Raw genomic sequence first — 24,517 nt, forward strand, 5'->3', positions numbered from 1 at the left:
ACTAATTTCTACACTCAAATCCAAGTGGTGCAATCAAATACTTATCCTTAAAACTAAGGGCAAACCATGAATGAAGCAATCAAGTTAACAAGTGTCATACAACCCAAAGTTCCATCCTAAAAATACATATCTCATGAGAGGAATAAAATTATTTTAATCATTTTAAAACAAGGCTTGATAAAATAAGACTAACCCATTAGGACAAACCTAAACAAATTTCCAAGTCCTTAGCAATAATTAAGCACATGCAATCATGCCCATGAGATAATATTCTAAAATAAGAAACTAGGTACTAATATCACCTCTTATTAATCATTTCTTGGTAAAGGAAACAAAATAAACATTTACCTATTATAAGGTAATATTATAAGTATTAGAAAAATATTTTGCATTCCAAAAGAAAGAGAATGAAAATAATATTTGTTGACATATCTATGTAAAATATTTAGTATGTTAAAAACATCATCATATTAAAACTCATAAAAATATTAATAAAGTTATAGTTCTGGTGTAGGAGAAATCTTCAAGAGTTCAATTATTTACAAACATCTATAAAACATAATTCCAAATGGAAACTGAAAAACAAAAAATGAAAAGGAAACAGAAAATAAGTAAGAGAGAGAGAGAACCAGGACATGCCAGCTACCCGAGCTAGTCTAGCAGCAGCCCACAGAACAACCCAACTTCTAGCCGACCGCACAGCCCAGCCAAGCCCGACCCACCTTACTTTTTCACGTAAAAAGATCGCGATGGGAGGGAGTCGTCTTCCACCTCCCAATCATGGAAGCAGGTGCGTGTCACCACGTCGTCAACCTCTGCGCCAAGATGCTCGCCGCCGTCGTTGATCGTCTATAAATCCTCGAAGTATAGGCATAGGTCTCGACCCGTTGTTTTTCAAATGCTTTTCTCTTTTTAAACTGCGGAACGGGTGTCTCCGTCCGCCTCCTCCACCCATTTTTCCAATGAACACAGGTAACGATAGAGGGGCAGTTGGAGACACCCTTTCAGGTGGGATGACAAGGGGGAATTTTATTATTTGCCCCTGTTTACTTTGTCACTTTACCTTTTGCCCTCATTTACTTGGTGTTTTATTTTTTACCCTCCTTTACATTGACAATTTATGATTTGCCCTTTCCAGCATATTTTCTCTGGTTTGGACGACAAGACTAGGCGAGGGCCGAAATAACCCCTAGCACCTCGTGCTCTTCCACCACCGTCGCTAGCGAACTGCTCCATCCACGTCGTAGCCGGCGAACTGCTCCTTACGTGCCGCCCGTCTGCTTCTCCCCTGCTCTCCCACCACCGGCACAAAGCTTGTAATGCAACTAGCCATGGCGGGCGAGAACAATTGCATGGATGTCAGGTTGTGTATAACCTTCAAGAAGAACCCGGCGCGGACATGGTGGCAACGCTTTCGATGACGATCGCTTTGTAGGAGGATAAAGAGTATGCGGTCACGGCGACCTTGGGCGCCGTTGCGTCTTCTTCGATCTAGAAAGCCAGAGATCACGAAACCAAGAATGGTGGCGACCTGGACGGGGTGCCATCGGAGACGTACAACTTATGGTCGTCCGGAACCTCGTCGTCCCCGTCCTTCTCCATTTGTACATGGTGGCACGTGCCGTAGCGGCGAACGGCAACGCTGGCGGATCTGCGTGGAATTGCTGTAGGGACAGGTAGGGAAGAAGGGAGGCATGGACCCGAGGTGGTGGGGAGGGGAGGATGACGAGAGAGGTGGGGAAGATGATGGATAGGAGTAGAAGGCAAAGCTAGGTAGGGGGAGGCGAGAAGATGTGAGTTTTTTTTGCCTTAGGCTGGTCATAGTGCATAGTATCATATACTAGTATCATGCATATAATACTTCTCTATGATACTATCTCTATAGTGGGTGGTATTATAGGAGTAGTATCATAAACTTCTAAATTTATTATTTTGTAGAATCCCAATGTAAATCTATGTACAAGATCTATTTAGCATTTACTTTTCTCGTAACGTGCGCTATGATACAGTATCTACCTATGTTACTCTAATCCCATCTCTCCTCCTTAATTGCATGCCACATCATCATTTTTGTGGGCCTAGTATGCATGATACTACCTATGATACTAGCACTATGGCCAGCCTTAGGGGCGCCGTCAGCGAGCTTCTCTCCAAGAGAGTCAAGAAGGGCATTGTTGGTCTTTATGTGGTAGGCCCGGGTTAGTAGGGGCAAATGGTGAAGTGTGGATGTAAATGAGGGCAAAAACTAAAGCACCAACTAAATAAGGGCAAAAGGCAAAGTGGCAGAATAAACAGGGGCAAATAATAAATTTCCCCGGTCGGCACGGCAAGAGTGTGTGCAGCCGCGCGCACCCATTCGATTCCAAACCCTGACTCGCCGCCGCCGCCGCCGCCCTGCGCCGCCTCCTCCACCCGTTTTTTTTTTCAATAAATAAAAACGCGTGCCCTCTTCCACTCCACCTCCATCTCCATGGACACCTCCACGTTCGCCGCCGTCGCTTCCTTGGTCACGCTCGCCAAGACGCCCAACCTCAACCTGCTCCTTCCACCCAATCCCTCGCCCTGCCTCCCTCGCCGCCGTGCCTCCCTCGCCGTCTGCTGCGCCAATTCCCACGCTTCACCACCTCCACTCTCGCCCCTCCCCGCCGCTTCCGATGACGACGAGGTCGCTACTCCGCGCCTCCGCTTACGCCGAATCTCCGAAGAATTCCGCGCGCTCCCGGAAGCCGACCGCGCGCACCGCCTGCTCGCGTACGCGGCCGCGCTCCCGCGGCTGACCCAGGCGGACCGCGTCGCCGCCAACCGCGTCATGGGGTGCGTGGCGCAGGTCTGGCTCCTGGCCAGCTGCGACGGAGCGGGGCATATGCTCTTCGCGGCCGACTCCGACTCGGAGCTCTCGCGGGGTTACTGCTCCTGCCTCGTCTCCGCGCTCGACGGCGCGCGCCCCGAGGAGGTGCTCGACGTGGACACCGCCGACCTCGCGCCGCTCGGTGTGGCCGCGGGGGCCAGGTCGCGGGCCAACACGTGGCACAACGTTCTCGTCGGCATGAAGAAGCTAGCGCGGGCAGCCATCGCGGCGCGCGAGGGCAGACCCCGTGGGGACCCGTTCCCCTCTCTCGTCATTGCCCGCGACGGCGCCGTCCGTGCGCAGGGAAGCTACGCCAAAGCCCAGGTGCGCTCTCTTTATTTTTTTCGGCTTACGTCCTTTATTAATCACTCGGCTTTTCTCAGCATCTCATTGAAAAGACGTATCTGTTTCTCCACAAATTGGAAATCAGCGACATTTTTGACTAAGAAATAAGTACTAGCTAAGAAAGCAGTGGCTTGCTTTGAATAATATACGACGTGTAGAATCTGCCAAGGCTGGGTGCCAATTTAACTTTTGCACTATAATTATACGGGACATCTAAAGCTAGCTTTTTTTATTGGTTCTTCCATTTCCCCCTTTTCCTTTTTCTAGAATCTGTCATGCGAAAAGGAACTGACTCGTGGTCATGGCTGTGTGTATGGTCAAGAATGGCCACTATCAAATGGTGTCAACGTCACTTACCCGCAAAAAAACCTCACCTTTACCTTCTACTTTCTGTTGCTTTATTGATGGCTTGCTTAGGGAAAATTCAGTTGGGCATGCCCTTAAATGCCGAATATACACCACATATATTTCAATTTACAAAACAAAAGCGTGCTTTGTTCTTTCCTGACTGGCAATGGAAGGGCGTTCCTTTTGAAAAAAGAAGCAACTATGTACTTTGGCTACAAGAGCCGCAACACTTCTAAGTGTCAAGCGTAATACGGATGTCTCCAATTATTACGCTTGATGCTAGGAGTCCGTAACAAGCATCAAGTATCAACAGTTACATGAGTTTATAGATTAAAAATCTGTAACAAATGAAAGATAGGTTAAGATTTTTTTACTTCATTGTTCCTTCATGGTGTACAAAGACTTGGTGACTGGTTTTAATTGTTAATTTCGCAGGCAATGTTTCTATCGCCTGACGAATCCAAAATTGCCGAGCTTGTGAACACCCTTATGGAGAGAAAAATTGGGATTGTGGCCCATTTCTATATGGATCCTGAGGTGCAAGGCGTACTAACTGCTGCAAAGAGTCAATGGCCCCACATTCACATATCTGACTCGTTGGTAATGGCAGATCGTGCTGTTCAGATGGCTGAAGCAGGATGCAAATATATCGCTGTCCTAGGTGTTGACTTTATGTCAGAAAATGTTCGTGCAATACTTGATCAGGCAGGCTTTAATAAGGTATTTTTTCAGCTATATCATTGACTTTCACTAAGTTTTAAGAAGTTTCGTACTTATCATTATGGACACAGCACAACACAAGAGTTAGGCTCTAGGGGGTTTGTATATATACTTTGATAGGTCATGTTGGTTGCAATAGTGTTACTTGGGTCCTTCATATGACATTGTACTTTTGACAAGATTTGTTATATTGGTTAACTTGTTATAGTTTTATTTTACGGAAATGCATATGTACTCCCACGCATGGGTACACGAGCTATCTCAACCACACATTGCTTGGTGATTCGGAAAAACATCGAACCTGGGAGATTTTTTTGCATTTCGCGAGATCGTTTACCAAAATAGAATCTCTGAAAAGTTGATAACACATGTGGCTGCCATGTCCCTCTCCAGCGCTACTTGTCGGCCTTCTCTCTCTCATGTCTAGAACTCACCATCTCTCTCCGCTCTCACTTTGCATATGTCTACACAACCCAGTTTCACAATGAGCTGCTCAAATAATTTGCATGAATCTCAAAGATGGTCATGTGGACATGATAACTCGTGTACCCATATGTGGGTGTACAAAATCCACACTCTTTATTTTACCGCATTCGTGGCATTATAAAACCTGTCAATACTGGTGACTTAGATGATTGTAACCTAATTATTATCGGACGCCGGCATATTTAGAATACCCAATGTTTTGATAACCCACAACTGCTTATGTCTTTCTGAAAGGACATCTATGTTTGACACCCCCTCTCTCCCTCTCATTCTGTATCTCTCACTTACGGATTTGTTACACAGGTTGGTGTTTATAGAATGTCAAGTGAGCAAATTGGCTGTTCCTTGGCAGATGCTGCTTCGAGTTCTGCTTATACACATTTTCTCAAGGCAGCATCAAGATCTTCTCCTTCTTTACATGTTATTTATATCAATACGTCCCTAGAAACAAAAGCTCATTCTCATGAACTTGTTCCTACAATAACTTGTACTTCTTCCAATGTTGTTGCAACTATATTACAGGTACTCATTTTCTTTGTATCAATATTATATTTCTTGGTGGATTTATATTGCATTATTTTCCAACAAGGTTAATTATTTTTATCTTTTTACATCAATATGCTCCCCTTATCCATCTATCTCTTAGGCATTTTCCCAAATACCAGATCTTAATGTCTGGTACGGTCCTGATTCCTATATGGGTGCCAACATAGCAGACCTATTTAAGAGAATGGCTATTATGTCAGAGGAAGAGATTGCTGAGATACATCCAGATCACAACAGAAAAACTATAAGTTCATTGCTACCACGTCTACATTACTATCAGGTTTGTGTGATTATGTACCTTTGTGCCAGATTCGGTAGTTTATTCATGCTTTCTTGCACATTTTAATGCAGTTAAATGAACCTCACCGTGAGTGCTCTATTCAAACATCTGATGCTTGTTAGTATAAAACATTCCTTCCAATCTCTCCTTTTACATGTTAGTTTCTTACATCTCTGCTTTAATTCAGTTTTAATGACCTTACAGTCAACCAACTATTTTTCATTCTTTTTTTTTGGGACTTCCATTATTCTAACAGTTATGATTTTTGAAATCTTTGCTTTAACTTGCTAATTGTTAAGCAGCAGAGTTTCTCTGTATTTGAGATATTTTGATTTTTCTATATAAAAAATTTACGAGTTTTGGTTGTCTTTTCAATATATAATATTTTTTACTGACTATCAAAACTTTTATTTTGTGTATATGTGATATTGATAGCATTCAAGAAAAAAATTACCAAAATAGATGTACTCCCTCTAGCCCTAACTATTTGTCGCGGGTTCAATCATGGTTTGTAAGGCGTTGAGGAGGTTTAAGACGATGGGGGGGTGGGGTGGGGGGCGCACTGGCGGAGCTTCTTTAGGGCAAAACTGGGCCATGGTCCGCCCAGCCAAGGAGCAAAACACTTTTTTTTATACCTATGTGTATCCTAAAGCCCACTAACCCAGCCTAGTTCACGTGAGAAGCAGACAGGCAATTCATTTTTTCCGCTTTGTTCTTGATCCACATCCTCGCTTCACTTGGTTGTTCCTGCTAGTCAGTGCCGCATCCATGGCGCCAGTTAAGGCCGTGATTTCGTGAGTCGGCGACTGCGCGACGAAGGTCCAAACTGCCGGAGATACTCGATCTGGCGAGCGGCAAAGGTCCAAACTGCTGGAGATACTTGTTCTGCCGAGCAGCGACCATCCAGCAGCGAGTAGCGTCGGCAAGCCGGCGAGAGCGCCCAGGCCCCAACCTCAACGCCTAGGTGCTTAAAGCGCGAAGCGACGCCTTAGTACAGAGGCACAAGCAGCAACCAGGCAAGCAGCAAGCACCAGGAGGAACGAGCTCCTCTGACTTTGCTGTTCCTATGTTGTGCTAACTTGGCCCGTTGGATAAGAAATTAGAGGTCAAGATTCTGTACTGTAGACGAAGCACTATGGACTTTGCACTGTAGTTACAACACTGCACCTGTGCACTGTTGGTAAATAGTGTAACTTGGACTGTTCACATACTGTACCGTCAGATCTGAGCTATTCACTCACGGGCACACCACAAGCAAAGTCGGAGGGGCACGTTCCACAGCACCACAGGTCGACCTGTCCATGGCGTCCAAAATCTGCCAGAGCGATGCCTTCCCCACCTAAGCGACGACCTGGACACCTAAAAGGTCGAATCTGGACGCCTTAGACACGAGCCTTAGACGAGGACGACGCCTTGCCATCTGCAGGCGCTCTGACGCTTAGGCGTCGCCTGGGCGACGACTTGGCGACGCCTTAAACCATGGGGTTCAGTGAACCTAGACATATTTTAGCTTACATTTTCCCTAAACCTGCCACAAGTTTTTAATGCCGGCCGGAGTATATTCATAGTTGTAAAAAGGCAAGGAAGTGTATGTAAATTGGGGTACGAAATTGACTCTAGAGGTATGCAGAAAAATACTGCTGTGGATATCTGGATGGGTGTGATAACATGATTCGGTAGTCTTTGATGTTTTGTATGCATCTTGTATCCGAGAACAAATCTGTATCATCGTAACTACAAAATTGTATATATAAGTATAAAAATATAACCTGTATAGTATCAGTTTGCAAGATTGTTTACCATTAGTATAATTTGTTGGAATCTCTGGGCCTGTCGTCGCACAAAAGCGTTGCTTCCATCTCATCGTTTTGTACAATATTATATTGTTTTTCATCTCATGATTTGTTTCTTTCTCATTTGCTATATGTTTACAGAATGGTAACTGTATTGTCCATGATATGTTCGGCCATGAAGTTGTGGAGAAAATAAAGGAGCAATATTGTGATGCATTTCTAACAGCACACTTTGAGGTCCCAGGAGAAATGTTCTCTTTGTCCATGGAAGCAAAGACCAGGGGAATGGGAGTTGTTGGATCCACTCAGAATATCTTAGATTTCATTAAAAATAAATTGAAACAGGCTCTGGACCGGAATGTTGATGATCATCTTCAGTTTGTGTTAGGAACAGAATCAGGAATGATCACTTCGATTGTTGCTGCTGTCCGCAAATTATTTGATTCCTATGAATCTTCTGAATATGGTGCTAACATTGAAGTAGAAATTGTGTTCCCTGTTTCACGAGATTCAGTTTCTAAGACATCTGTTGACGATTCTCATGATTTTGGCTCTTCAGTAACTAATGATTTTGAACAAATTACTATTGTCCCTGGTGTGGTTTCTGGTGAAGGTTGCTCTATCCACGGGGGCTGTGCGTCATGCCCTTACATGAAGGTCTGTTTTCTCCCTTTTCTTCTACTGATAATTAGAAATTTGAGATTCAATCAATTTAATATAATATCAACAATAACTTGTTGATTGTTTCATTTGGAAGCTATTTTGTTCATGTAATCTGCAACTACTTATTAACAGTAGCATTGTTGTCAGTAATGTTGTGCATTACAATATATAACTCTTCAATATTGTCTAGCTCAAGATGTCTGTCTGTCCATAGAGTGATAATCTTTTTTAAGATATACAGGCAGGAGCTAATAATCACTTAAGAACTTCCTAATATATATGTTTTTTAAGGATATATTTGTCATCTTTTGTCCTAGGAATAAATTCATTCTTTTTATATATTAGTGTTTCATCCTCTTTTGGTCTACCCATTCGTCTGGAACTCCTCAAGTATTCATGCCAGCAGTTCCGATGTCAATTGTTCATTTTGGTAATTTAGCATTGTTGTTCAGTTGCTCTGATCTTGTAAAGTCTGTGATCTAACCTTATGGCAGGTAAAGCATAATATGTTTATTGGTATCAGCCAAAATTTTCGAAGGTTACTTTTGTAGCTCGTGATATAGCCGTTCTATTTTTTGCAGATGAATTCTCTAGGGTCGCTACTTAATGTCTGCCAGCAACTTCCCGATGAAGACAACATACTATCTGTCTATCAGGCTACTCGATTAAATGCTAAGACTTCTCATGGGAAATTGGTTGCGGAGGTTGGGTGTGAGCCAATTTTGCACATGAGGCATTTCCAGGTCTGCCATCTTATTGCTCTTTATCATTAATTCATGGTGCACACCTTACGTGACACCTTACTGATTCACTTGCTTTATTCCACTGAAACGCCACTGGCTTCCATACAATGAAAATTATCTGCATTTTCATATTTGAATATTGAAATGCCATGTCGGTATGCTGGGCTGGAGTTTTAGCTGCCACCAGACCAAGTCTGCAAAGGATTTTCTAGTTATCTTTCATCTCATCATGTTATTTTTGATTACTTCAAACTTGGATTTCCTATGCAGAAAATCAGTTTTAATATCATAAAAACAGTTTTCCTAGGATTTGTCCTAACAGGCTTGATAATATGCTATAGCTTGTGTGAATGATAAAATATCCGGTGGAAACCATGTTTTGATGTCTCAAGTACTACTCCGTCTGCCCCGAAAAGGATGTCGTGGATTTGTCTAAATTTGGACGTATCTATACACTAAATCGTGAGAATAATGTTCTAGAGAAATGCAAAATTTGAAGTTGTTACTCATTCATTTCCAGGTACAAAAGAAATTCAACAATGAATAGTAGCATCTTTAACTACTTTGAGAGTGAACTTGAAATCTTACGTGTAGCTTACGTGGGGAACCAATTATAGCAGGGGTAAGCCCCAGCCTGTGGCAGGGTAGTCTACGGTAGGGGTGAAAACAGAACGGATTATTTCCGACCGGCTGACCGGAGGCTTACGGAAGGCAAAAACGGATTTGGTCGGATAGTTGATGGATACGGCTAGTAGTAAATGGATACGGAAAAGGATATGGTTTTACTAATATCTGTCTTTATCAGAAGATATACCATATTTCACGGTTATATCCGGTCAATATCCGATGAAATACTCGGCAACTAATAAATCAAATCTTAGGACCAACATTATATAAAATTGCAGCCCAGCCCACAAATGGCGACCTCGTTATATATATCCTAACATCGTAAGCCTACCCTTTTTTAATTCCCCTAGCCCGCACTCGTGGCCACCAGCTCCTTTAATGTTGTAGCTCTAGCCGATGGGCGCTAATAGCATCTATTCTCTATTTGTAGAAGAATTTTTACAAGCTAATAATACTCCGCTGGTGAGTCCTATTTTTATTTTTAAAGAGATCCGACAAAATGTTTATCCACAACCGAACCGTATTCGCCCCGTATTCGGTCCGTATTCGTAACCGATAGGCTCCGATTCCGAATTTGTATCCGCACACTATTCGCTCAGATTCCGAATACGAAAAAAATATGGATACAATATGGTTTCACTATTATTCGACCGTATCCGCTCCGTTTTCACCCCTAGTCTACGGCCACCCTGGGTTCTAGCCATCCGAAGGGCATCATTGTTGCTCTCCCACCGGCCTCTGAGGCAAACTTGTTGGTCGTGGTCCTCCTCTACTCTGGCTTACTTACACCTCCCATGACATAATATAGCAATTGGACTGTCCAGCGGGTTCCTCGTGGTTGATCACCCTCCTGCTCATGTGGTGGACAGTCCGTGATGTCCTTCAACACTTGATCATGGCAAACATGTTGACTGCTAGCTCCCATTGGTTTGCTCGTGAACTGCTTGGTAGTGGTTATGCGACAATCTATTCCATGATCTTATGGAGTGAGGTTACAATTTGAGGCACCGTCGTGTTCTTGTATGCTAGTTGCCATGATTGTTGCGGTATAGAACTATAGATCCTTGTGAACTCCAGCGGTTTAGATATCTCCAAAATACTTAGGTAATTCATGGTCAAAAAAATACTTAGGTAACTCGATCGCTTGGAACTTCTATTGGTCTATCCTTATCCTTGGGACAAGTAGTCAGGCGAGGTTCGCCAAATACATAACTTCTCGTCCCCTATTTGGTTGTGGGTCTTGTCTTCGTGCTCCAGCTGGAGGTTCCCCGTGTGGCTGCTTGAGTTCGTGGTTGGTGAAGTAGAACTTTGTCCGTGCCCATTCCTGATTCTTTGGACTTGCTCGTGGATGTGGGCAGGCATCGTGCGTAGACCGACATGAGTGGCTTCTCCAAGGATTCAGATGTTCTCACCTCCGCAGCACGGATACGGTGCATCAGTGGCGAGTCCGTGTCCGATACAGTATCCGATACGGATACGGCTCGGATACCGTATCCCTACGGTTTTGGCCGTATCGGTAAATTAAGGTAATTAAAAAAATTGCTTTTAATTTGGATACGTTCTGGACACGGTTCTGGACACAGCTTTGATACGGCCCAGCCCAAAACTAAAAACCCTACCCCGTCTGTGACCCCATCCCCTTCCCAGTTCGCATCATCCTCCTCCCCCGACACAGCCGCCTTCCCCGAGCCCTGACACAGCCACCTCCTCCGGTCCTCCCTCGATCTACATCCAGCCGCCACCGACGAGGACAACCTAGCCGGCGGAGATCCGGCCACCTTTCCGCCTCACCGTCATCTCCTCACCGACAGGATCTAGGAGCAGAACTCGAGGTCACTGCCTTGCCCACGGGAAGCAGGAAGCACCGATGCAGGCCAGCAGCCCAGCAGCCTAGCACCCAGCAGCAGCTCAATTCCTCCTCTCCACTTCTCCAGCGGCAGTAGCAGACTAGCAGGGAGCAGTCTCCTTCCTCCTTGGTCCTTTCATGATGTAGCTCATGCTTGTAGTGTGATTACAGACATATAGCTCAATAGCTCATTCTCCATCTCTCTCTCTTTTCGTAAATCTTCTATTTCTGTAGCTCCCTGATGGCCTGATGTTACTTATTTCCTGTTTTCAGAAAAATAGTAAAACGTATCCTCGTATCTGCGCATTTTCAACATGCCGTATTTCCGTATCCGTATCATCGAGATACGGATACCCGTATCCGTATCCGTGCAATTTAGGTTCTCACTACAATTCTGTATCGTCTCTCGAGCAAGCTTGGACGCCTTGAGAGCCTCCCGTTTGGACTCGTGGCGCCTCCTCGCAAGCTCCTCATTCTAGCGCATGGCATCGGAGTTGTGTGCGCTCATTGGGCTCCTGCTCTTGGTCTTTTGTCATGTTGTTTGGATTGTCTCTTGTGATGTCTTGTCGAGGATGTTTGTTCTCCCCGCATGGCTTGTTCCGAAGAGGTCACCCTTGATGGCGTCGCTTCGCTGCATTGCTTGGTTCGTTGTGGTTTTCGTCGATGGCATACTGGTTTGTAGTGGTAATTGGCTCGACGAAGGTGTTTCACATTAGAGAATAAGCTTGAGATACAAAGCTAATTGATGATGAGAAAAAAGAATGGCTCACGCTCCCATTTACTTTTCAATCTAAGATTATGGTCCTCCTTTCACATATATGCAGCTCTTTGTGGGTTCAGTGTAGTCAAGTTTTGAAAATTTGGTAGCAGTATGTGTAAAGGTACAAAGATCAACTATGGGAAAATACTGGTATTCAACATACTTCATTTTACCGTAAGACGGTAGGGAGGTCCTCTAGGGTTAATTTTCTATTAAAAAGGGCTCAAGGGATTAGATTACATCGGCGGATTGCACCAATGTATTGAAGGGATTTTAAGGTGTGGTTTAATCTTAAGCCGTGTCCACCATCGTCGGCTCTGACAAGGTCTAGGGCCTTCACCTGGAGTGCCACGGCTACCGTAGACAATTCGTAATAGCAGATTCATAGGACCGCTCACGAACAAGCCAGCCCGAGAACCAGATCCATAGAACCGCTCGTGATGCACATTAGAGGCCAATGTCAGAGCGACAAGCTAGGACACCATGGCTTAAGCTCCTTTGCAATCCACCGGCTAAAAAGATATAACTCATGCCACACACAAGTGGATTTTTCATGGCAGCAAGGAGAAGTGCCGCCACCCTAAGCATGCACAGCCAGTTACCTTTGTAACTTTGTTGGCGGAGCCTGCCACCTGCAACCGCTGCTGTGCAAGACCACGATTTGCACCAACCACGTCACCATAGGGAGCTGGGGCAGTTCCAGGACATTTGTTAATTAAGTTTCACCGGGGGAGGCAGAAAATTCTTCACCTGAGTTTTCATTTATAAGTGGCCAAAGGCCTGTATCTCATATACATGTTTACATTGGGAAGGAGAATGGAACCCGAGAGTCAATACAGAAGAAAACTCAGCAGGGGTTTACAGGGAAACAGCAAACCCACATCGCCGCTTCATGTTGGTATCCTGGGGGAAGTCTGCTTGCCATAGCAGGGCGTCATCTCAACAGAGCTTGCTGATGAGAGGGAGTCAGGGCTGCAGGTGAAACACCACCCCGTTACGGTGCTTGCACAAGTGCCAATAACAGAGCAGGATAAAGGAAGAACTTCCTGACCGTGGCGTCGGCAGGCGGGCTCCCAGAATTGCCTCGCAAAACTGCACCCATAGAATAGGTGAGCGCTGGTTTCCTCCGGGCTTCTGCAGATGGGACAGATGGCTTCGCTTGGCTCTAGGATGCCTTTCTTCAGCAGTGAAGTGTGTGCGGGAACACGATCTTGCGCCAAGAGCCAGCCAAAAAACTTCACCTGGACGGCGCATGGCTGGACCAAATGAACCCAGTGACCAGCCGTGACTCTGCCGAAGTTGCAGTTGCAGAGTTTGTAGAGTGTTGATGCAGAGAACGGCCCTTTTGGCCATCGGCATTGGAGAAGCTTGCGCTCGTCCACACAATCACCGCGACAGTCATGGGAGACAACATGCCAAGGAGGGCCTCCTTTTCAGGCGCGGCCACCTTCGTGAGCCGCGGAACGAGCAAGATGGCACCGTCCATAACCTGACGGACAGAGATGTCAGAGCTGACACAGTGGGAGAGGAGAACGGGAATTGATGCCCCCAGTGGGGACCGATGAGCGTGGAGCATGCGCCTAGCACAGATAGGGCCGTCGAGCATTTGCCAGACCCAGCTCGCATACGGCAGCACCGGCTTCGTGTGGAGCCGATGAAGAAGCTTTACTTGCAGGGAGTCGTTTTGGAGACAGGGAACGAGCACATAGCCCACCTTCAACCTTAGGGTGGCAGATGCTGTCCCAGGCCACCAAGCACTTCACCCCATAGGCTTTTTAAGCGGCGTTCCACAGGAAGGTGCGGTGAAGGGCATCGATAGGCCTGATCACCGCAGGTGGTAGAGGCTGAAAATTGATGCGCAGCCCAATGGCATCAGCAAACCGATAGAGAATAATCTTTAGGCGACTCCGACACGGTGAAGACGCAGGGATGCCCCACCACCACCGACAGGCCACCAGTGAAGGCAACATGTGATGGCAGCAAGATTGGAAGGCCAGAGGTGGCGTCCAGGGGTTTGAGGCTGGTCACAGTGGGGAGGGGTTTGAGGCTGGTCACAGTGGGGAGTAATTTAGATTAGTAGCATATATAGCATATGCGGTTTCATGCATTGTGTTTATTATGTTGTAGACTTGTCATGTCTTAGAGTGATGTTAAGCTAGTTACAATCTTACTCTTTTTCTTTATTTATTGATATGCCATGTCACCAAAATATCTTAGGATGTGTAATGTTATGCATGTTACTCCAACTATAAGTAGCCTGAGGTGGGAGCCGTCTACATAATGGGTTTTCTTTCTTAACATGTCACATTCTAAACTAAGTAATATTCTTTTCACGTGCCAATTTTAGTGGCGTTCCTTTGTATTTTCCTTCTAGGCTTTACCAGACCCATGCTTATGATAATTCCATCTATTTCAGGCGACAAAGAGATTACCAGACAAGCTTGTTTATCAGGCTATCCATGGTAACGGGGGGAAATCTTCATGATGGCCATTCCTCATACCCTCCCTGTTATTTCCGTTCAGGTATGTCTGGATGAGACAGTGTGCTGCCCGAGTAGAGTACAACCTGATATAGATTTGTGGGGTGCAGTATCCGTTTTCTTTAGTTAAAATGTTTTCCGTTGCTGATATTACAGGTGCAGAATGACACTTGCGGCGTTTGCAGTGGGTAAGTAAACTGAGCTGACCAGTTGTGATTTATTCCCAATCAAAATGTTTGCCTCGCGTATGTTCAACATGTGGGTGTCAGATAAGGAGTACATAAATGTGCGACAATGTGTACAATAAAGTCGCTCATCGATTTGTGTGCTTTACATGTAACGGGAAGAAACTAAATATAATTGTATACTTATTGCGACAGTGTATCCGTACTAAGAGCATCTCGAGCATCTCCAACAGAGGCTGTAAAATAGCGTTGCGCTAAAATAACCGTCAATATACAGCACCCAACAGAGGCTGTAAAATAGCGTTGAGCTAAAATAACCGTCAATATACAGCGCCAGCCCTGTTTTTCGTCCTCCAGCAGACGCTGCAAAGTATGTCGCGCTGTAAATATTTTAGTGTGTGCGGCAGTTTGCGCTATCTAAAGCGATATGTCTGGTGCGTCGGCTTGCGCGTTGTGTAAATTGGCAGTGTGATTCTTCCCACCGCGTGAAGGAAAACGATTCTGAAATGTCTTCCTCGTCCGCCTCTCCGCGCTTCGATGATGAGGAGGTCCGCCGGCCATGCCTGACCTTACCCGACGCTGCGAGCTCCGCCGGCCTTCGCGCACGTTGCGAGCTCCGCGGGCCGGCCGCCGTGCTGCGAGCTCCGCCGGGCTCCACACGCGTTGCGAGCTCCGCTGGCCAGCCTCCGTGCTGCGAGCTCCACCGGCCGCCAGGCGCGCATGGGAATCAATTGCGCGTGCATGCAATCAATCGTAATTTCTTGCTAGCTAGATCAATTGATAGCTAGATGGATAAGCCCTCTTAGAGTTGTAAAATTTAGTTGATTTTTTTTAGATTTATTTGTGGCTTATTTGATCTTGTTGTTTGTTGTATGTATGTTGAAATAACTTGTTTGTAAAGCTCTATTTTACAGCCTCTGGTGAAGGGTTGTTTTTGGCATCTTGATTGTAGAATAGAGTCTCTGGTAAAGCTCACGCCGGCGCTGCGCGCTGTATCTGGATCAAGCGCGCTGCAAACAACTTTTACAACGCCAAATTTTAGAGCCTCTGTTGGAGATGCTCTAACAACTTTTTGATGTTGCCGTTGAGTGAAGTACAAAGGCTGTTCGGCTCCATGCTTTCATACCTTCATTGTAGCCGGCCGAATCTATGTACGGACACGTTGGAAGCAAGCAAGCCGACTTGCCCCATCCACCATGCCTCTCACTTGCTCTTCTAGCTCAGCTCTAGCCTGATCCATTCAGGTCAATCCTCGCGCATAACAGGCGGCGCCTGCTATGCGCGACAAGGCCGATGTACAAATCTGCCGCTGACATGAACGCCACACCACTATCACGGCGGCCCCTTATTGTCCATGATGACGCTCATGTTTAGGTCGAGCTCCGCCGCTGCCGACTCAAACACCACTCCACCGTTGCACCCATCGGCCACCTGCACAAGCCGATGTCTAGCTTTGCTGCCGACTTGAACGCCACACCGTGGTCGCAACCGTCCCCTGTTGTCCACTGCCGTTCATGAGGCCGCTTGCCTCTAGTTGAAAGGGCATGGACTCAATCTATCCATTATGCTGATGCAGCCAAGAGGATTACTGCTAAGTTCAGATGCTTGCGAAAGGACCTCAAGGCTTGGGCTAAGAATCTTTCATCCATCAAGGAAGACATAGCTGATTTAAATTCCCTGATTTCACTTGTGGATGCTATTGAAAACTTCAGAGATTTATCCACTATGGAAAGATCTTTTAGAACTGCTATGAAACAACATCTGGCAACTCTTTTGCAACAACAGCTAGCCTACTGGAAGCAAAGGGGGAAAATTAAGTGGGTTACTTTGGGAGATGAGAACTCTAGATTCTTTCACTCAATGGCCTCAAGTCAGAAAAATAAAAACCATATTGCTACAATTAAAGACAATTCTGGTGTCCCTGTCAGTGATCATGCTACCAAGGCCACTTTGCTCCTACATGCATACAAGGATAGGCTAGGGCAAACAGAGAACATATCTTCTCTGTCTCCCTTTGCACATTTGCTTAATAATGAAGGGATTGACCTTACTTTCTTGGAAGCACCCTTCACTCATGATGAAATTGATGCAGTTATTAAGGAGTTTCCAAATAACAAATCTCCAGGGCCTGATGGTTTTAATGCTGAGTTTCTTAGAAAATGTTGGCCTATCATTAAGAAGGATTTCTATGATTTGTGTGATCAGTTCCATCAAGGAAACCTTTGTCTCCAGAGTATCAATAGTTGCTTTATTACTCTGGTGCCAAAGAAAGACAATCCTGAGATAGTGCATGACTTCAGACCAATCTCTCTCTTAAACTGCACCTTGAAGCTTCTCACCAAGCTGCTGGCCAACAGACTATAAACTGTCATTCAGAGTATTATCCATGAGAATCAATATGGTTTTATAAAATCTAGAACTATTCAAGACTGTCTGGCTTGGGCCTATGAATACTTACATTTTTGCCATAAAACTAAAAAGAAAACAGTGGCATTTAAGATTGATTTTGAGAAGGCTTTTGATAAGGTCAACCACTCCTTCCTTTTGGCAGTTCTTGAGGCAAAGGGTTTTGGCCCTGTTTGGTGCTCCTGGATAAAACAGCTTTTAACCTCTGCAACATCCTCTGTGCTATTGAATGGAATTCCTGGATCATTTTTCCAGTGTAAAAGAGGGGTAAGACAGGGTGATCCCATCTCCCCTTTGCTTTTTGTTCTAGCTGCTGATGTTCTGCAATCATTGGTTAATGAAGCTTTGAGGGATGGCCTTCTCTGCAGACCCCTGGCCTTGCATTGTTCCACAGACTTTCCTATTTTACAATATGTTGATGACACCCTTATCATCCTTCAAGCAGATGAGCAACAACTTAGGCATCTACAACAGATACTGCAGGACTTTGGGGATATTTCTGGCTTGAGAGTCAATTACTCTAAGTCTAGTCTTATCCCAATAAATATTGCTGATGAAGAAGTTACAGCTCTTACTGAAGCATTGCATTGTCAGCAGGGAAGCCTTCCCTTTACTTACTTGGGACTCCCTCTGAGTACAACCAAGCCTAGAAAAGAATTTTTCATTCCACTAATACAGACTGTCCAGAGGAGATTACCAGCCTGTGCTATGTATCTGAATTATGGTAGCAAATTAAGGATGGTTAACTCAGTACTTTCATCTTTACCCATGTTTTACCTTTGTTCTTTAAAGATCTACAAATGGGTTATTGATGAAGTTGATAAGTACAGAAGACACTGTCTATGGAGAGACAAGGATTTACAGAAAAGGAATCCTCCTCTTGCTGCCTAGGATTTGGTGTGTCGACCCAAGGATCAAGGTGGACTAGGTGTCCTGAACCTTTCAGTCCACAATGATTGTTTGTTAATGAAGCATCTGCACAAATTCTATAGAAGAGCTAATCTGCCCTAGGTAAAGATGTCTTGGGAATTATATTATTCCAATTGTCTGCCTCCAGTTAGAACTAGAGAGGTTTCTTTCTGGTGGAGGGACTGTCTGAAGCTGCAGCCATCCTTCAAAACCCTGGCTGAATGTGATTTTATGCAAGGCAGCACTATTCTTCTATGGCAAGACAAATGGACCACTAATATCTTGAAAGATACTTGGCCACACCTTTATTCCTTCTGTAAGGATGAAAACATTTCTATTCAGCAGGCCTTGCTTCTCAATGATCTGGTAGAACTCTTTTACCTTCCTCTATCTGAAGAGGCTTTGCGGCAATTCCATCTTTTCCAAGCCCTGATTTTGAATCTTGAGCCAATTAATGATTTGGATACTTGGACTGTTCTTGGGAATTCTAGGGCTACTAAAACTTCTGCAATTTATAAATCTCTCATGAACAAGGGTGGCACTATCCAAGCCTTGAAATGGATGTGGAATAGTTGTTGTCAGCAGAAACATAAGGTCTTCTTCTGGCTGCTGATCCATAATCGCCTTAATACCAGGGCTATGCTGCAAAGGAAGAATTTCTTCATGGACACTTACTCTTGTGTTATGTGTGATCAGGATGAACTGGAAACAAGAACTCACCTGTTCTTTCAGTGTCCATTTGCTCAGATGTGTTGGCAATATGTAAGCCCAACCTGGATTCCCCCACAACAGACAGATATTCAAAGCTTCATTACAAGTTTGAAACTATCTCTGAATGTTCCTTTCTTTATGGAGCTGATCATGTTGATCTCGTGGGCTATCTGGACTACTCGTAATGCTTTCATCTTCAAAAGTACTCCACCGAATCTATATCGATGTCGAAGAAAATTCAAGGAGGAAGTCTCGCTGCTTCTTTATAAGACTACTAGAAAGTCTTATTCTGGCCTCAAACTCTGGGTTGAGAGATTTCAATAGGCGCAGATAAGTTTGTTCTTTTTTCCTTCTTCTTTCTTTGGGCTTAGGGCCTGCTAGTTAGCTAGCTATTGCTAAACTCTAGCAATATACTTTCTTTGTACATACTACTTTTTGAAAATTTATAAATATACATAGTGGGGAAACCCACTGATTCACCTCAAAAAAAAAAAATGAGGCCGCTCGGGTATGTCAATAATAAACACGTAGTACGGCGGAATCACTTTGAGTGCCATCGCCTCGGTCACCGATGGAGAGGATGTGCTCGGACGCGATCAAGCAAACGTCGTCAGTTGATCCCTCGTTATGGTCCGGATACAAACTGACCAACCCTAGCATTGCTCGGGTGGGGAATCGCTCGCGTAAAAATTGAGCCAGACAAGGCTACTTAGCAGGTATGCCACCACAAAGTTCGTCTTGATGGGATCCTCCACGAAGAATCACGAAATTCCATTTATTCCAGACTTGGAAGCGAAGATCGTGCTGATCGTGCTCACGTTTTTACAGAGGCACGCCACACGAACTTCGTCTCGACGCGATTAGCCAGCGGAAATTCGTGTTGGTTGATCTATAGGAGGCTTGAGCAATGTATATATGACCCTTTTATACAGACCTTGTCCGGGACTCTTTAGGAGCAAGGCACGGAGACTAGGTCTGATACGGTACTAGGAAGCAAAGGCGCGGCGGCACGCCGCACCCGTGGTGATTATTTGCTATGTGTAATACCAGTTTAAATGTTGCATCGACTTCAGTACTCGGAGTAGTTGTTATATGTGAGATAAGGCGGGCATATAAGAGACGAGGTAGGAAGAGGGTACTCGAAGCCTTTATTCTATAAGTCGGCTCAACAACAATCACACCGGTTCCTATTAACATCTAGTTGACTGACTTCCCTCAAAGAAAAATCTAGTTGACTGACTCGGTCGTTGGTAGGTTGGGCCATATTAGCTGCTCCGGTACGATATGACTTGCAAATTCTGTAGGTCTCGACTTTTTTTTTGTTGAGACCATGCATGGCAGAATTGCAGAAACAATAAGAAAGTGAAGGGGAGATAGTAAACTGCAGAACGGGGTGGCGGTGAGCCAGTGACGGAATCTTGCGCCTATCCAGATCCAATGCCTTAAAGCACAGAGGGTAGGCTAGCTCCAGAGTCCAGAGTAGAAGGGCAAATAGGCAATAGCCCTGATTTGTGAGCATGCGCAGTATTGGGGCATTGGGGCGCTCCCGCTGGTCGAGATTGAACATCTTGACGTCCCCATAGTTCGTGGACGAAGAGGTGGTGAGCGTTGGCAAGATCTCAGTTTTGCTGGCATATGGTGATAAGGAATCGCTTGTGGTTAGGATTCAGCACTCTGGCATCCCTGGTTATGTCAATGGGCTCATGGATGAAGAAGAGCAACGCACGCAAAGCTGGTCTGCTGTAAACTGGTATGTTCCTCTCCCCTGAGCTAGTAGTAGAAACAAACTTCCTTGACATATGCCAGCCAGTAGATACAAATTTCCTTTATATGTGTCAGCTGATTTTATGAATTAGCACTAAATTCCCTTTCCTTATTGATATACTCAGTTTTATTCCCTGTGTTCATGTGAATAGGCTAAAACTGGAAAAAGAAAGAGAAAAATCAAACTTACAGAAACCATGTCCTTTTAGCAAGGGTGGTGATAAGGAACACACTTAATAAGCATTCTAGATCTGGCAGCATGTCAACTATCCTGCAAACAGAACCTAAGCTTGCAGTCTTGCAGACAACAAAACAATAGTTAAATCATGTATGGCTTCTTTTATATAAGCCAAGCGCCAATACAGTGTTTACTATCAGCGCCTCAGCGGTACTCACCTGTACGGCTGTACCAAGTAAGAAAACTGTCGAGATAAATTGAGGTAAGACTCCATGCTAATTAGAATGGAAGATGGTAATGAGGATAATGAACTTTACATCAGAATATAAGATTGTTAAGTTTTCATATATGGAAGTGTACTAACCTATAATCAGTAAAAATAATTAAAAGAAATCTGAAGAGGAAATATTCACCTAACAATGAAGTGGCTTGAAAATGTGTATATTAGTTGCCCAAAACAAATGGCTAGGTTTATGGCAAACATTGCAAATTAACTTTAGATAACATAATATTACTACATCGGTTGACTGCGAGGAAAAGAAGTAATTACCGTGTAAGCTAGATTATAACTGAAGTTCATATCTTCACATTGCCACACTGCACAGATTAAAAGAAGAGCAGAAAATTCAACAAATAGGCGGGATAGCCCTAGAAATCCATCCTGGCCCTCATCGGAACTTCAAGGCACGTTTTTCTGAATGCTGACCCGTCCTCCAGAGCGAGCTATTGGTCCAGCGACCCCGCAGCCTGGCATCCCCATCCATCTCCAGAAACTCCTAAAACACAGGCAACTGAACATACATCGGTTGGCCTGAAAGACGCACAACAATGAAACAAACCAAATCAGCAGGTTGTACGCAATAGACATGACCTGCTATCACGGGTGGAAGATGTTAACGCATTAATCCATGTCTCGACGTTTCGCAACAGCTCTATTCACACAACACATGAACAGAGGGCCACAATAAGAAAGTACGAATATAAAATTGAAAATACAAAACCCACAAATCAGGTGTACCATCAATCATAGGCGGACCTGCTGTGCCGGCGGCTTGACTCGTTGCCGTTCTCAAGCTGCACGAACCTAGAGACCATGGAGCAGAAGGCTCGACCAGAGGCGTTGCAGGAAAGTGGCAATCGTGGCTGAGTAGGCAGCAGATGGTAGCATGGCTGCCGTCCCGAGACGCTGCAATTCATGTGTGGAACTTTGTCCAGGAAGTACATCCACAACAGGGAGCAGCAGCTGCACCACCGATAACAAACGCAAGCTAGCGCTGGCAAGAACAATATTGGCATCTGAACGGGAAAGCATAAGAATTTAGACATTTTGAGAAAAGCGTAGATGACTGGACTGAAAACAGCTACAGTATTAGTGTATGTACCAAAACCATTTGAAGCTCTCTCCATTACCATACTTCTTAACTGAATGTACTGCATCCAGGAAAAAATGTCAGAGCCAACATCTTCAAATTCTTTAAATGAGATCACACCAAACTTTGTAGTTACCTGAGAGCTGAAAAGCCACACATTAGAAACTCTCGATCAATGAACATAAAGAAGAAACGGTACATCAGTTTTGGATTAGCTTAACTTATCATAAAAAAAGACATGGGTAAATAATTATTCTAATCAACTTTTGCAGGGCTTCTAGCAAGAGAAACGGCGAGCCTAACCTCCGCAGCCCCAAATCATCCGGCGACCAACAACGACGGTTCGGATAGGCACGATAGACAGGCCGGGAGGGTCAACGGGAGAGGAACTGGAGGCCACGTTGCCTCGGTCGGCGGGCCGCCCACCACTCCTTCTCGCTGGAGCCAAACATCGGGGTGGAGCTCGATCTCGTCGAAAACGCCTGAAGTATGTAGGAACTATGGCGGCTAGGCACGACCAGCACTTCAATCCGGCAGCTCGGCCTGGAAACACACGGAAGAGGCATTCAAGCCGGGCATGGGGTGTCAGCCGCAATTGTGCTTGGGACGGCCGGCCGGCGACACGCCAACGAACCTGCAGCGGAGCGGTGAACCAGATCGGCCGTGGTAGGAATAGGCGGCAACGGTGGCCAGAGGAAAGACGGGCGCCAGCCTAGGGGAGGATGATGGGTGAATACAACAAAACAGAGAAGACGGAGAAGATGGAGGAGTTGGGGGCAAAGTGGATCTGCTCCTTCGTTCAATCGTGGGGATACGGCACCGCCTTGACCGAAACTGCCAGAGAACCTAACGTGGCAACATGGTACGATCAAGTTAGCCTGTTGGAGTAAATAAAAACTGAAACACCTCAGGTAATGTGTTTACATATTGCCCAATCACCTAGAAATCGGGATCTCACACGCATCAAATCCACAGCTACCGGTTGCCGGTCACCCACCCACCCAAAAAATAAGCAGAAAGCAAACTGAACGATACAAATACTGAACGGCAAGGCAAATGGATAGCATACATGGCGCACAACAAATGGACGGAAACGATGGAAATTACCTCATGAACAGTACCTAAACAACGGACAGAGTAAGAAATCAGCTGGCCTTTATATAGTGTATAATGTCAGGGTCCTGCTTGAAGTGCTAGATCGACTAGTGTAGATCATAGCCGGGTAGAAAAGAATACCGCGGGTCTGTGAGCATTTACCTTGTCACTTGGAGAACGACGAACCCGTCGACGTCGACATGGTGACGGCGGCGGATCGGTGAGGTAGTGGTGTGGCGGCGGAGCTTCCCGTCGGCACTGCACTAACCCTAATCGGTGGGTCGTCTGGTGGGGCGAGTGGCAGCTCAGGGCAACCTCGTACCGAGTGCCACTGGCCCCACCACTCTATATAGTGCAGGCGACAGGGGCCCACCAACCAGCGAACGGTTGGGCGCCCCCGATCAGGGCGCGGACGAGGTCAAGGGGTCGTGCCAGAGCCGTTGGGCTCTGGTGCGTTGGAGATCAATCCTAACATTCTCCCCCTTGATCTCAACTTTTCTTTTAACTTTATACTTTCACTTTATTCGTTTCATTTTGGATCAGTCCATAGGGCATGTTTCATCGTCACAGCTCTATTGCCGATATAATCAGACAGCCACAATGCACTTCTCTGTTTTGAAACAAATTCTTTTACTTTTGGGCCTCTTATGATCTAGGATAGGTAAGACTTTCCCTTAAACCCATGCCGCCTACGTGCTCCTTGAACACGCTGGGTGGTAAGCCTTTCGTTAGCGGATCCGCAAGCATATCTTTTGTCCTTATATGCTCGAGACTTATAGTTTGATCCCGGACCTTGTGTTTCACAACATAATACTTAACCTCAATCGGTTTCGTAGCTGTACTCGACTTGTTGTTGTGAGCATAAAATACTGCAGGCTCATTGTCGCAGTACATCTTTAGTGGTTTGTCAATACAATCTACCACTTTCAAGTCGGGTATAAATTTCTTTAACCATAATGCCTGCCCCGTGGCTTCATAACATGCTATAAATTATGCATACATCGTGGATGATGCAACTATCGTCTGTTTGGAGCTTCTCCACGAAATAGCTCCCCCTGCGAGGGTGAATACATATCCAGATGTGGATTTTCTAACATCTTTATCCCCCGCAAAATCTGCATCTGAATACCCTCTTATTTCTAGAGAATCAGATCTTCTGTATGTTAGCATGTAACTCTTTGTGCCTTTCACATAACGCAATGCCTTCTTTACCATTTTCCAGTGTTCAAAACCTGGATTTTCTTGACATCTACCGAGTACTCCGGTGATAAATGCTAAGTCAGGGCGAGTGCCCACTTGTGCATACTGTAGGCTTCCAATAGCCGAAGCATATGGAACCGCTTTCATTTGATCGAGCTCGTATTGATTTTGGGGACTTTGATGTTTCCCAAAACTGTCGCCCTTGACTATAGGG

The 24,517-nt window shown here is 45.2% G+C and overlaps 1 protein-coding gene across 1 annotated transcript; it reads left to right on the forward strand.

Annotated features, from left to right (window-relative positions):
- Positions 1 to 2,455: 2,455 nt before the first annotated feature.
- Positions 2,456 to 14,879, forward strand: LOC127300718 (quinolinate synthase, chloroplastic). The gene is made up of 8 exons (XM_051330876.2): positions 2,456 to 3,172; positions 3,977 to 4,261; positions 5,051 to 5,269; positions 5,394 to 5,573; positions 7,508 to 8,023; positions 8,611 to 8,772; positions 14,422 to 14,528; positions 14,642 to 14,879. The coding sequence occupies exons 1-7, from the start codon at positions 2,471 to 2,473 to the stop codon at positions 14,488 to 14,490; spliced, it is 2,133 nt and encodes a 710-aa protein (XP_051186836.1). The 5' UTR covers positions 2,456 to 2,470; the 3' UTR covers positions 14,491 to 14,528; positions 14,642 to 14,879.
- Positions 14,880 to 24,517: the final 9,638 nt, after the last annotated feature.

Source organism: Lolium perenne, chromosome 5, assembly GCF_019359855.2.
Source record: "Lolium perenne isolate Kyuss_39 chromosome 5, Kyuss_2.0, whole genome shotgun sequence".
Taxonomy (NCBI): domain Eukaryota; kingdom Viridiplantae; phylum Streptophyta; class Magnoliopsida; order Poales; family Poaceae; genus Lolium; species Lolium perenne.